Raw genomic sequence first — 15,430 nt, forward strand, 5'->3', positions numbered from 1 at the left:
GCTACTGGATGTTGTAGTTCTCATAAAAGTGTGCTGACAAGTATGGTAACCTCACATATAACCAAAGACCAGTCTTTTCACTACTTCAAGCTTTTCAAGCACAGAACTATTTACCCTGAACTGAGTTGGGGAGAAAGCCCCTGAGTATCTCCCATAACACTTCATATAGCTGTCATACAGCCCAACATAAAAGCCATACATTTGCTCTTTGGAGAGCTTTTAGAGACTTGTGCAGAGCTACAGTGGCTCATAGACCTGATGGAAAATGGAGAAAAGACAGATAAAAACTGATGTACTGTAAGTCCTATACAATAAGGCTGTACATAATAAACTTGAATCATTAAGCAAGTATTATGTAAAGGCGTGGATGCCTATATATTTTGCTTTCTACAATAAATAAATTGTTTTGGTTTTAATAAGCTTTAGTTATTTGAAACACCCACTTATGTTATAAAGTGCTTCCTGATCCTCCAGCAATTCCAGATAAATGTGACATTGCCCTGCCTCATTGAAGGTCTCAAGGCAAATCCAGGTAGAGAACATTACTTCCTGTGATAGGCTTTGTAGTTTCATTTGACCTCATTTTAAAATTAGAGCTCAGGGGCCGGCTTGGTAGCGTAGTGGTTAAGTTTGTAAGTTCCACTTCAGTGGCCCGAGGATCACCGGTTCGGATCCTCGGCGCGGACCTACTCACTGCTCATCAAGCCATGCTGAGGTGGCATCCCACATAGAAGAGCTACAGCTCTACAACTGTGATAGGCAACTGTGTACTGGGTCTTTGGGGAGAAGAAAAAGAAAAAAAGAGGAGGATTGGCAACAGATGTTAGCGCAGGGCCAATCTTCCCTCAAAAAAAAACCGCTCTGAAAAAGATCCTTACAAAAAAAGAGAAAAGAATCTTTAAAAAAAATAAAAATAAAAAACATAAAATTAGAGCTCCTCGACTTTGCTGTCTAGCTTTTCTGCAGCATTACATTGTTGCTGGCAAAGATGCATACGTGGAATATCAGATTCTATTTAAGTTTTATTCTGTGTTTTTTCATGTTTCCATCTGTCTTATCCTAAATGTTGACCTTTTGAATAATTCATCATAAGACAAAGTTTGGAGGCCTTATTTGTTTCTTCAGTTTCTTTGAGAAAACGCTAGTGGTCTGTAGAGATGTTCTTCACTGTTTCAGTGAACTCATGTTTATTTATCAAATGCTGGCCTCAGAAATCTGGGATGAACTCACTGTTTACTCTTGTCCTTTCTTGATGCTTTCTTTCAATCTAACAAGAAGTGAGTTAGAGAACTTTGTGTCTAAAAGCTTGCCTTTTAAAATTGAGCGTTTTCAGGTTTGGCATTAGCAGGCATAAAAATAGCACTCACTTAAGTCTAATGAAGGAAACATATAGAAAAATGCTTGACACAGTGTCTAGCATGTAATAGGCACTTAACAATGTTCAGTTCCTCCTTTTCTTTTTCATGGGGATCAGAAAGAGCCTGAATGCATTTAGTTAATCATCTGTTCTCTTTCTTGGATTGTTCTTGAATTTTTGAGAGATCTTAATGAGATTTATACAGTGGAAAAAGGTAGAGGAAGAAGAATTCTGATTTACACAATCACAAGCAAAGAAATGCATAATATAGCTAGTAAAACCAAAGCAAGATGCAGAATTGGAAAGATGAAGCCAACTATTTCTCTGTAGGCTGCAGGCAGCCATGTAAGTGGCTAGATTTCTGGATGTGCTTTCACCTTAGTAGTCCTTTATATAGACACATGAGACATTACATCTTTGTTAGGTCGTTGGCCAGCTTCCTTTTCCAGTAACTGAAAAGAATCCCTTATCTATTTGTAGATTTATTATTTTTTTTTTTTTTTTTTTCGGTGAAGAAGATCAGCTGTGAGCTAATATCCATGCGAATCCTCCTCTTTTTGTGAGGAAGACTGGCCCTGGGCTAACATCTGTGCCCATCTTCCTCTACTTTATATGGGACGCCGCCACAGCATGGCCTGACAAGCGGTGCATCAGTATGCACCCGGGATCCAAACCCGGGCCGCCAGCAGCCGAGCACGTGCACTTAACCACTACGCCACGGGGCCAGCCCCTGATTTATTATTATTTTTAATATCTCGGGACTTCAGTTTGCCAGCCTTCTTTTAGCTTTAAATTTGAGGCTTCCATCCTTACATATATTACCAACAGGACTGGAAGATGAAGAGTTTGTCTTGCCTAAATAAGAACAGAACTTGTATCTGTGCTAGCAGACTGATTGATGCTTGCTTTTGTGGTACTACACAGCTGGTTGATTGGTGGTTGATAGTTTTTATTCTTGTATTTTGCTATATTTCAGCATAAAACTGCCTTCTGAATAAGAATGACAGGTAGGCATATCTCTTTCTTTGCTAATTGGGCTAGGCATTGCTTCCTTCTGTGAGCTTCATACAGAAGACTAATTTATTCATTCAGCCGTGATACATGTCTTTCCCCTCTCCCCCACACATACATGTTCTCCAATGTAGTGGCCAAAGGATGGGCCAATATAGAGGAGGGTATTTTTATACATGCCCAAGGGCCCTCTAAAACTTTATCAGAAAAATTACCTTTACCTTTTATTCCAACTTTTCTGTGCACAAATAGTTCTACTCTGTGAAGGAGAGTCTGCTGAGTAAATATTTTTTTGTTTTGCCATATTGTGGCTCCCAAGGTCATTGTTTTGATCTTGGATTTATACTACATGGTCAATTGCGTTGCTGGTATTTATTTCTACCCTGCCAAAAAACTTGATAGAGGCTCTCTACTCTTCAGTACAATGATATTGAATAATAGGTAAGGTTTTAAAATAATCTCTTTTTAAAAACATTGTTCCACATCCATTTTAAGCTTTTTAAAGCAGTATGTTCACATTCTTTGAATTTAATAGACTATAGATATTTTTCTTCTCTGGCCCTACTTTTTAAGTGTTTTCTAACTCTGGGAATTGAGCACCCATAAACTGGAAGAATAAATCATTAAATATTGCTGTATCTTTGTGTCCTTTAAGATCTGGCTCTGCCAATAGCAAACAAGATTCCTTCTTTTTCTCCCTTTCAGTAAGTCCTCTAAAAATCCCTAAAAATCTCAATTTGGTACTGTCTCAAATTTAGTGTAAAGTAATCTGCTTCTGTAGTCAGCTTCTAATTTTTGCCTAGTCAGGAATTTATAATGCACTGGCAGAGTTCTAGGTCATCAAATTGTTTTCATTACTTTTTTGAACTCAGTTATTTTTAGTAAAAAAGATAAACAAAGATAGATGATTTTCCACATTTTGGTGAAGTTTAAACCAACCAAGACATTGCTTTTACTATATTTGGAGGACACTGTTACCTTTTCAAAATACTAAATTTGAAAATTCACAACAGAAGTACGTTGGCAGGCCTGAAAAACGATAGGAAGAATATATGAGGAGTGAAATCTTGAAGGTAACCTGAAGATTCCGTAAGAGCTTGATTAGGGGTAGACCTGGTAAATTAGCTTAATGTTCCACCGCATTTAACCATACTTGTTACAGATTAGTCTTAAAATAAAAGAAATATTTATTTGAGGGACAAAATGTTTTAATGCATGCACAATATATTCTAGTCTCAGAACAAATGCCTAATAGAACCATATTTACCAGAAAGTGACAAAGTTAAGATCATTAATGTGGTAATTTCTTAGAATAGGTAGTGTTCAGACTTTTGTAGCCCAGGCACACCTTAAAATTTTTTCACAATCTCTGATGTCTTAAATCCTCTCCTTATTTTAACAGCTTACCTATTTAACTTTCAGAGAATGCAGCATTAAAACAGGGTTAGAGATGTTACTAACGCTTGGAATAGCAACTGTGTACATATTAGACAAGTTAAAATGAAAAAATGCTTTGAAGTCGGGGTGTTTCTTGGGGAAGGCTGACTGACCATTGGGACCCAGTCCTCCATGGCAGCATTTACCACAGAACTTGCTGCTGGCCAGTGTGCAGCCTGTCCTTCGCGTGTTCAGAAACTCAGTTTTGTCAGAGTTGATTAGCTAGGGAGTGCTGACTAAAACTAATAGGCTCCTAAGACACTGATACATTGGAAAAGGCCAGCTTATTAATTTACAATGAGAAACAACTGCCAGAAGGCCCAGATACTCATGCTGGCCTGACCAGCTCATGGTGTCCCTGTAGACAACCCACATGGGAAGCCAAATTATAATCAGAAGATTGCTTGGTGAGCAAGGAATTGGAACAAAAGAAGTTTTCTAATTTGAATGTTTAATGGCATCAAGCAAAGATAGCCTGATTCATTCATTTTCATGTGGAGATAGCCTTGCCCTGGGTGGTAATTCTCAGAATCCATTGGCTGAGCCTCTCCTGGACAATGCTTGAATTGGGTACTGTCTTCCTTTTTCTTGTAAGACTCTGCTTCTTTGTATTTCTGTTGCTTTTAATAGACACATTTCTTCTCAAAAAGTTAGTATCTTCAGTCAGATTATATAGGAAGGTATTTCTGACCCTGGGATCATTTCTTTTTAAAGAGAATCTGTTTATTTCTGTTCTGATCCAAGTGAGGACATACTTATTTCCCCGTTCTCTGGAGAGCACCGCACTGTTATGTTCATGTATTTGCTATAGGGACTCTTTTGGTTATTAATCTAGGACTCCCCAATTACTCCAGAAAAATACATAATTACTATATTAGTTTCTTAGGGCTTCTATAACAAATTGCCACAAACTGACTTAAAACAACAGAAATGTATTCTGTCACATTTCTGGAGGCTAGAAGTCCAAAATCAAGATGTTGGCAAGGTTGGTTACTTTTGGAGGCTCTGAAGGAGAATCTGTTCCTCTGTTCCATGACTCTTTGGTAGCTTCTGGTGGTTGCCACAATCTTGGTGCTTCTTGACTTGCGGCTGCATCACTCCAGTCTCTGCCTCTGTCATCACATGGCATTCTCCCTGTCTGTGTCTCTGCCCAAATTTTTTTCTTCTTTTAAGACAACAGTCATGCTAGATTTAGGGCCTACTCTAATGCAGTATAACCTCAGCTTAGCTTGATTACATCTGCAAAGACCCTATTTCCAAATATCGCCATATTTACAGGTTCCACGTAGACGTGAATTGGGGGGAGGACACTATTCAACCCAATACAGAACCTTAAAGAACTCAGAAAAAAATAAGGCTTTTCCCTTGACCCTACAGTGTTTATTCTCACCACTGTACCACAATGAGCTGCCTTTGCTTACTCAAATGCTATCAATCATTCAAAGAAGCCCTTTGTTTTGATTCATTCGTTTGGCAAATATGTTTGCAAACCTTTTATTTGTAAGAGTTTTAGAGCTACAGTAACCTTTAGACATTATCTAGCTCAGTGGTTCCTAGTTTTAGTCATGTTAGAATCACCTAGGCAATTTTTAAAACTTTTGGTGCTCACCTGGAACCCCAGACTAACTGAATCAGAATATCTAAGGGGGAGACCCAGGCATATTTTTAAAAATTCTAGGGTTAAGGGGATTACGATGTAGAGTCAAGGTTCAGAACTACTGATATGAAACCTTTGTTTTATAAATAAGGAAATAAGGGCCTAGAACGATGAAGTGACTTTTCCAAAGCTTTAAAGCTAGTTATTGGTAGCCCTGAGACAAGAGTCTTAAGTATTGTGGCCCTCTCCAACTCTTCTCTACTGCCTCTCTGCCATTTAAGCAGATGTTCTCTTTAAGTTAAGAAAAAATATTACTATTAAAAAGTACTTTAAATGATCCATTTGGGATTTTAATTTGCAGTATCATATATAAAATTAATATATTACGAAGCAATATTTGGTGTTAAGTGTGTGCTTTCTTTCTCTGAGGGTAAAAAATTATTAATCCTTGGATGACTATATTTCTTAAATTAAACTTGAAAAAACTATGAAAGGTCTATAATCACATTTTTAAAATTTGGGAACATATTGCCATTTATTGTATTTTTATTTTTAATATTATCTTTTACCCAGTTATAATGCATCTTGCTTTTTTCTCTGGCTGCATTACAGTCTGCTGAGTAGATGAAACATTTTATCTAATCATTTCCTGAGATATTTAACAATGTTTTTTTTTCATCATAACTGTAAATACATTTTAATCTAACTTTGCATATAACTTTTTAAATATTTTATAAAAATGGAATCATATAATATGTACTTATTTATGTCTGGCTTTTTTTGCTCAACATTATGTTTGTGAGATTAACATATTGTTGAGTATAATTGAAGATTGTTCATTCTCTTGGCTGTGTACTATTCCATTATGTAAATATACTGTAATTTATTTATCCATTCTACTGCTGATGGTAATTGGGGTGATTCCAGTTTGGGGCTGTTATGAATAGTCCTGCTGTGAGCATAGATGTAGATGTCTTTTGATGGACATAAGCACTCATTTCTGTTGGGCATCTGCCTAGGAGTGAAATACTTGGCCATAGGATATACATACATTCCACTTTAGTGGATACTGCCAAACAGTTTTCCAAAATGATTTTACCAGTTTATAATCCACCAGTAGCATATGAAAGATCCCCTTGCTCTGCATTCTTGCCAACACTTGGTATTTTTTGCCTTTTTTCATTTTAATCATTCTTATGGGTATAGTCGCATTGCATTGTGGTTTTAATTTGCATTACCTTGAGAATAGTGAGGTTAAGCACCTTTCCATGTGTTTATTGGCCTTTTTGTGAAGTGCTGTTTCAAATCTTTTGCCCATTTTTCCATTGGTAATCCCTTCTTTAGAAGATTGTGTAGACCAATACATATTCTTACAGAGTCAGGCATGTGCACATGAGTGTGAACAGCTTCTAAGTCTTTTATGGGGAACCATAAAATTGCCTGAAAATAGGATGTTCTTAAAGTATACAATCACCTCAGGAGTAATAGACTTTGGAACAGTGGTTCTTAATCATTGGTGTGCATCACAGTCACTCGTGGAGCAACACCAGAAACACTGATGAAGTAACTGCATCTGGATCTTTAAAAAGCTCTGCAGATGATTGTGATGCCCATCCTAAGCTGAAAACTGCTACCTCAGCGCCAAACTTCATTTGGCATTGTTGCCAGGGAGAGTTATAGGAAAACAATGATCTTAAGAGTTAAAAATAACCTCTCAGTTTGCATTTTTAGCTTGCTTTTGTTTTCTTAATTACAAACAAACATTTTTGGCTATTAAGGTAATCATGCTGTTGATGTTTACTGTGATATCTGAAAGTTTTAAATTCGTATTTTTAAACTTTTTATTGTGGAAAATTGCAAATAGATATAAAAGCAGAGAGAAGAATATAATGAAGTGGGGCCAGCCCGGTGACGTAGTGGTTAAGTTCACACACTCCACTTCGGTGGCCTGGGGTTCGCAGGTTCAGATCCCAGGTGCAGACCGACACACCGCTTGTCAAGCCATGTTGTGGCGGTGTCCCATATAAGGTAGAGGACGATGGGCACAGATGTTAGCCCAGGGCCAATCTTCCTCAGCAAAAAGAGAAGGATTGGCATCGGATGTTAGCTCAGGGCTAATCTTCCTTACACACACACACACACACACACACACACACACACACACTCAAAAGAATATAATGAAGCCATTGTACCCATTACCTCACTTCCACAATTATCAGCATGTGACCAATCTTGTTTGATTTATTCCTACACACGCTCTCTCTCCACCCCTGGATTATTTTAAAGCAAACTCAGACATATTATTTCATCTATCAATATTCAGTATGTATCTCTAAAAAATAGTCTTTAAAAAAAAAAGCCATGATACTACCATATCATTATTGCACTCCCAAAAATGAACAATGATTTCTTAATTTCATCAAAAAGCCAATGTTCAATTAAAAATTTTTTTTTACTATTTATTTATTTGAAGCCGGATGGAAATGAGGTCTATATATTAGTGATAGATATATCTTTTGAGCCCCTCTCTTAAAACAGAGTTTCCTTCCCTCTCTTCTTTGCTTGCTTTTTTATTGCTGTTGAAGAAGAAACCAGGTTGGTTGTCCTTAGAGTTTCTCACGGTCTGGATTTGCATTCTTATGGTGTGGTTCATATTGTTGAGTATAGTTATAGACTAAAGTTTATACTTCTATAAAGAGAACCTTACCCTCATGAATCACTTGGTATCCTCCAGTCCTTATGTTGACATCTCTTCAGTCTTTTTGGTCATCCGAAGCCTAGTCTTCAGTAAATTCCTCAGGAGGTGTTCGTGGGTGCGTTATTCCCATATTCACAAGAGTCTTTCTGGTTATGAAGATCAGTTTGGCTGTATATAAAATCTATGATTTACCTTTTTTCCTTTGATTACCTTAAATACGGTACTTTATTGTCTTTTAGGAAAAAGCGTTATTGTCAAAAAGTCTGATAACAATCTGATTTTCTTTTCCTTACTTGTGAGTTGGTCTTTTTTAAAACCTGGGTGATCAAATGATTTTTTTCTTTTTCTTTAAAGTGTCAATTGGCCTAGATATACAGAATACTCTTTAATATGTAGTTTCAAGCTGTCTTTTGTTTTAGGAGAGTTCTCTTTGAATTATTTTTTTTTTGTATTTATTCTATAGTATTGCTTTGGTTTTCTTCTTCAGAGCCTGCCATTCTGGGTATATCTTTGTTAACCTTCTTTGTCTATCACTTTTTAAAAAATTGACTTTATCTCTTTTTTCTTTTTTTTCTTTTTTAAGTAACAGTGTTATTGCAATATAATTCATCTACCATAAAATTCACCCTTTTAAAGTATACAGTTCATTGGTTCGTAGTATATTCACAGAGGTGTGCACTGTCACCGCTATCTGATTTTAAAACATTTTCAAATTCCAGAAAGAAACCCTCGGGGCCGGCTCGGTGGCGCAAGCAGTTCAGTGCACGCGCTCCACTGTGGCTGCCCCGGGGTTCGCCGGTTCAGATCCCGGGCGCACACTGATGTACTGCTTGGCAAGCCATGCTGTGGCGGCATCCCATATAAAGTGCAGGAAGATGGGCGCAGATGTTAGCCCAGGGCCAGTCTTCCTCAGCAAAAAGAGGAGGATTGGCAGATGTTAGCACAGGGCTGATCTCCTCACAAAAAAAAAAAAAAAAAGAAAGAAACCTTCTACCCATTAGTAGTCACTCCTTGTTTCCCCTCCCTCAGCTCCTTGAAACCACTAATCTACTTTCTATTTCTGTGGAACTTCCTGTTATGGACAGTTTATGGACATTTCATGGAATCATACAATATGTGACTGGCTTTTTCACTTCACGTATTTTTAAGGTTCATCTTGTTATAGCATATATTGATACTTTATTCCTTTTATTACCGAAGACTGTCCCATTGTATGGATATATCACTTTTTGTTTATCCATTCATTAGTTGATGAACATTTGGTTGTTTCTACATTGGAGCTACTATGAATAATGCTGCTGTAAACAATCATGTACAAGTTTTTGTGTGTACATATATTTTCATTTCTCTTGGGTATATACCTAGGAGTAGAATTGTTGGGTCATATGTTAACTCTAGCATTTTGAGGAACTGCCAAACTGTTTTTCAAAGCAGCTGCACCATTTTACATTCCCACCAGCAATGTATGAGGGTTCTGATTTCTCATATCCTCACCCACACTTGTCATTATCTATCCTTTTATTATAGCCGTCCTAGTGGCGTGAAATATCTCATTGTGGTTTTGATTTGTACTCCCTTGATGGATAATGATGTTGAGCATCTTATCAAGTGCTTATTTGCTATTCTTAGATCTTCTTTAGAGAAATATCTATTCTAACCCTTTGCCCAATTTTTAATTGGGTTATTTGCCTTTTTATTTATGAGTTGTAAGAGTTCTAGGTATGAGTCTAGATATGATTTCCAAATATTTTCTTTCACTGTATAGGTTGTCTTTTCACTTTCTTGAGGGTATTGTTTGAAGCACAAGATTGTTTAATTATGATATAGCCCAACTTATCTACTTTTTCTTTTGTTGCTTGTGCTTTTGGCTTTGTATACAAGAAACCATTGCCGAGTCCAAGGTCACAATGATTTACTCCTGTGCTTTCTCCTAAGAATTTTATAGTTTTACCTCTTATATTTAGATCTTTGATACATTTTGAGTTAATTTCTGTGTATGGTGTGAGGAAGGAGGGGTCCAACTTCATTCTTTTGCATGTGCATATTCAATTGTCCCAGCATCATTTGTTGAAAAGACAATTCTTTTGCCATTTAATTGTCATAACACCCTTATCGAAGATCTGCCACAATAACTTTGTGTGGGATTTGACTGAGATCCTTTTTGTTGCTTATTGTCTATTAGTAAAATGAATTTTTCTCTACTTCCAGAAGGGAGAGAATGGGCAAGGGTAACTTTTCTAGTTTCCTAGTCTAGGTAAAAGCTCTTCTGTGTTTTTTGCAAAGTGAATATATATCTGTATCTATTTATCTATCTTGTACTTTCTGAGATATGCCTTTTCTTTTCTCTCCACCCCTTTTATCTGAACCTTGTCTTTCCTTTTTCCGTATTGTGCTGTATTCCATAACTTGGATTCTACTCCCAGCAGTTTCTCTTTGGTGAGACTTTGTCTTGAAAGGGAGCTTTGGTTTATTAATTTTGAGAGTTTGTAGGGCTCAGACTGCACCGTTAAACCTTACTTATATCGCATTGGAGTCTGCTTGCATTTATTTATAAATGGAATTGTGTCAAACTGCCTCCCAGTTTCTATTGCTATTCTCAGACTGGCCCCCACACTGTCCAGTGAGCATTCGCTGTCGACTGTGAGGCTCTTCTGTTCTGTTCTCCAGCTGTCAGAAGCCCTTGTACCTTCCCACACTTCTTCCAGCACAGTTGCTCATACTCTGCAGGTCTTACAGTTGTCAGAGGTTTGTTCCCACCCACTTACATTTGGAGCTTTGTATCCTGATTTTGTTGTAGATGTTGTCTGTGAATCTTTGGTTTTGCTATCCTCATTGCTTTGTCTGGGCTTATTGGGAGATTTAGTGGAAATTCAACAAGTACACTGCCATTGCTATAATCTTCCAAGAATCCTCTTACTGACAAATGTTTTTAAAGTACATTCTATTCCTTTTTTTTGAACAGTATGGTGTCTACAAGTTAAAAAGAAAATTCAATTCAATAGTTGATTCTTAGTTCATAACTCCAGGTAATTCTGTAGTGAAACAAATTATAGGAACTTTTTTTAGGCTGAGTTAAATATCATAAAATGTTATCATACTTGTTGAATGTATGTCATATTTTGACTGTGCTAAGAATCAACTTTTCCCTTTCAGAATAACAAGCCTTTGTACTCATTTGAAGATAATTCAGACTATGTTTATGATGTTATGTGGTCACCCACCCACCCAGCCCTGTTTGCCTGTGTGGATGGCATGGGGAGGCTGGATTTGTGGAATCTCAATAATGACACAGAGGTGAGCAGGAAAATAACAAAAATTGCACTGAAAAATAGAAAATTGGAGATTTATTGAATAATTTGTGAAATTCTTGTTATCCCAAGTAATGTAAAAGGGCCCCGTGATTGTAGCTTCATCACAAAGAAACCAAATAAGCTTTGTACCCTAAATAATAAACAGCATGCTGTGCAGTACTGAAGGGAGAAATAATGTTGCCAAGAGCACTGGGGCATTTCCTTTTACTTCTGAAAAGCACACTCTAATGTCCTGGCAAAGTCTCATTCATAAGGCAACGGGGATATTTTCCATTCATTGGCTAGAAAGCAGATAGTTTCAGACTGTTGAAGTATGTTAACCTTAATTCTGAATTACTAAATTATCTCTTAGCCTTGATAGAATTGTATGTCATCCATAAACCTTAGTCTTAGCCTGACTTATTTGAATGAAGAAAAAATGTATTTTGATGACTTGTTCCATGAAGGATTGAAAACAGAGTGTTACTGTTACTATAAAATGAATATAGAAACCATCAAATTTCCTAATTGCTATACTAAAATCACTTCTTAACAATGAAATTTAACTGAAGCTATTATTTACTTTTAGCCAGGTATATTTTTACCGGCTTAGAGACGCTTAAAATTCTTAGAATTCTATATTGCTGTGGTGGTAAAAAGTAATGTTAGCAGTTCTATCAGTAACAGTAATTTTTCTCTATAACAATTTTGGCATTCTAGGGGGTTAAATTAATCATTTGGGGATGACAGGCATCAATTAGAAGGATTATTTTTAATCAGATTTCAAAACTTTTAAAAATTTTATTGTGCTTCTAGTCTGAGTCAAACATTTAATGTTAGCGCTGTGTGTGGCAAATAAATGTCTTATGGGCGAGGTACAGTCAGATTCCAGGGGGCTGATGCCATTGTGTTGGTACCATCATCCTGCCCTGCTCCAGACAGTTCATGCGAACGAGAGGCTTTGGAAAGACCCATACTGCACCTTCAGTATGAACTGTTTCTAGAAACTGTGGATCAAATCACGGGTTTCAGCTGACAGAGATGCAAGCTACAAATGTAATTCCTGTCTTCTAAAATTGAACCATAATCTGTTTATGAGAGCTTTTGAAATGTTTCTTTAAAATGGGGTTTTGGCCATCTGTTTTCAGACAGCTTGATTTCTTAAAGAAGTTAAAACAACAACAAAGAAGCCTCTATTAAAGAGAAAATCTTTCAAAATGATGTATCCAGTCATGTGCAAATTTCTTATATAAGGACTTAAGTTATTTTCCCAAACCATTTTCAAGGATTGACTATAATGTCATTCATAATGTATCACTGAACAGGAAGAAAGTTGGGAAAATTCTTTATCTATTTTCATCTTTGTTTTATAAAACGTAGCCAGATTGGAAGAAAGAAGAACTACTGTTTTACATGCTTATAGGAATCTTGATGAAACTTTTAACACTGCACTATATTTTAAATGACTTTAGGTACCAACTGCCAGCATTTCTGTGGAGGGTAATCCTGCTCTTAATCGTGTAAGATGGACCCATTCTGGAAGAGAGATTGCCGTGGGTGATTCTGAAGGACAGATTGTTATATATGATGTGGGAGAGGTATGGGGCTCACTGCCTATAATTTGACACATCTGTTTAGCTTGGACAGCCTTGTAGTGATGGTATCTTCATGGCTAAAACTAGTCTTTGAGGTTCATGACTTGTATAAACCATATGGTTGTAAAGGTAAAACTTACTTCCCACCACAGAAGCAAGTCTTGAGATTAATTTTTTTTCTAAACTGAATGTCCTGTGTCCCCATGCAACAGATTTTGAGGATAATATCATATGTTGGAGGTACCTTGTTTCTTGAAGCATGCATTGCTAGAAATTAGAAATTTTTCAGGCAGAAGAAGAATTTTGGAGTTATAGTTGCACTTTGGAGCTTTATAGAATTGATATTGAGATAAGATTTTATTTTTCTGTATTCATAGATGTATTTGGGCCAGGTAGTAAAAATCAAAAGTAATATCTTCTGAGAGTTATCTGATGACTGTGTGAAATGTGCATCTTGACTCTTGAGCCTTGTTGCAAAACCATTATCATTGAATCCAACAGGATGAGTTGCAGCTCTCTCATCTTTAGTGCTTGAGTTGGCTGTACACAAGGCCCAGGAGTGATTTCCTCCTTTATAGCCCTGGCTAGTGCCTTGGTTATTCTTTCTTTTGCTTTGTTTTATGATTCCTCATCATCTCTGGGCACCCCACAGCCTATAGCAATTGGATTTAAAGGGAGGCAGACTGAATCATTTAGAACTATCAACATTAGAGTTGAACTATCCACATAGATGGAATTGCTCTGTATGTGCCGTGTCCAATATGGTAGCCACTAACTGTATATGGTTGTTGAACACTTATGTTGTATAGCCACAGTTGTGGCTAGTACAGCTGAAGAACTGAATTTTAATTTTTATTTAATTTTAAGTAATATAAACATAAATAGTCATATGTGACTGGTAGCTACCATATTGGATATCACTGTTTGATCTAATCTAATCTAATCTAATCTGGTAGATTTAGAAGTAGGCACATCCATTTGCCACACTGAATGGTTTGTGCCCTAATATGGCAGTGTCAGATTTCTCCAATATTATAATGACTATTATAAAAAATATTTGGTCATTGGACTGCGTCAGTGAGGCAAAAGCATCACAGGCCTCTTTCCTCCTTTTGCTATTGGTACATCACTAAAGTGGTAAAAAGTAGCATACCTTCTGATGAAGGGATTAAGATATCAAGAAAGGTTATCTTGTGCTCCAAACAAAAATAAATACTTATAAGAAACCAGCTCTTATGAACTACGCTTCAAAAACTATTTCATATTAGGAATGGTGCAAGAAGCAAAAATTTTTAAGGAATTCCTCCCCATCTGCAAAATCCATGAGACAGTGTATAGGAGTTATATTTACAGAGCATCATTGTTATTCTCTCTTGCATTGATGGTGATGATAGCAAAATCGTTTCTGAGAAAGGCTGTCACAACACGCTTCACAAACACTATCTTTTGTTTCAACATGTTGTAGATCATTGTTATAGTCCCTGTAATTATGGAAAGGCCACTCAGGTCAATTATTACTTTTTAATGGAAAAATTATATGAAAACAAACTAAATAATAGTAGGTAAGATGATCTTTTATTTCAGTGTACATAAAACAATTGTCTTTCTTTTAACAGCAGATTGCTGTCCCCCGAAATGATGAATGGGCACGGTTCGGCAGAACACTCGCAGAAATTAATGCAAACAGAGCTGATGCAGAGGAGGAAGCAGCCACCCGAATACCTGCTTAGCTTCTGGAGGGGATATGTAGCCTTAGTGGATTTGGGGAAGACGCTAAGTAGATTCTAAGACTATTTGCATGCTTCTGTCTAAATGATAGTTAAAAGGAAATTTTGTGGATTAAACTGTGGATTTAATGCAGCAAGCCAATCTTACACTGTCCCATTTTATATAACATGCATCCTGTTTTGGATTTGTGTAATTTTTAATACAGCAGATTGACTTTACAGAATGCAGCCTTTTCTGAATTCTTATACACAGGTGTATATTTGGTAATAGTTATTCTTTTGAATTCTTTCCAACTAACAGCACTCTATACAGTTATTTCTAAAGCACAGATTAAATAAGTTCTGCATATTTTTAAATAATCACAAATCCCTGTTATATTTAATGTTCTCACTAACCATACTAGGTAGGAACATTGTTTATTCTTAGCCGTGGCATGCATACCTCTATCCAAGTTCCATTCTAATATCCTTTTTCTTCTTTGTAATTCATGTGATAGCTATCTATAAATAAAAACAAATATGCTTTAACTTTTCAAATTTTCATTTTGATTTACTCTTTGCAGTTTTAATTTTTCTGTCTCTTTTATAAAGTATCTTTTTGTTCATATCTTTCTTTAAGCTCCTGTTGAAATCAGCCACCTCGAATCTTGTAAAGCTTTGTGCCTTAAATATACCATACAATATACTGTAGATCTCCCAATGCATTATGAACTGATGT

General features: G+C 36.5%; 1 protein-coding gene across 5 annotated transcripts in view; it reads left to right on the plus strand.

The window, feature by feature from the left end:
* Positions 1 to 14,824, plus strand: part of DYNC1I2 (dynein cytoplasmic 1 intermediate chain 2) — a 52,128-nt gene extending 37,304 nt beyond the window's left edge. For 3 of the 5 annotated variants that reach the window (XM_058549240.1, XM_058549239.1, XM_058549243.1), the window contains 3 exons: positions 11,254 to 11,394; positions 12,863 to 12,988; positions 14,602 to 14,824. In XM_058549240.1, coding sequence (XP_058405223.1) covers positions 11,254 to 11,394; positions 12,863 to 12,988; positions 14,602 to 14,715 — 381 coding nt within the window. In that variant the 3' untranslated portion in view covers positions 14,716 to 14,824. The remainder of the gene's footprint in view (positions 1 to 11,253; positions 11,395 to 12,862; positions 12,989 to 14,601) is intronic. The other 2 variants (XM_058549242.1, XM_058549244.1) reach the window with 1 other exon arrangement.
* Positions 14,825 to 15,430: the final 606 nt, after the last annotated feature.

The sequence above is a fragment of the Diceros bicornis genome, chromosome 10 (assembly GCF_020826845.1).
Source record: "Diceros bicornis minor isolate mBicDic1 chromosome 10, mDicBic1.mat.cur, whole genome shotgun sequence".
In the NCBI taxonomy this organism is placed as follows: domain Eukaryota; kingdom Metazoa; phylum Chordata; class Mammalia; order Perissodactyla; family Rhinocerotidae; genus Diceros; species Diceros bicornis.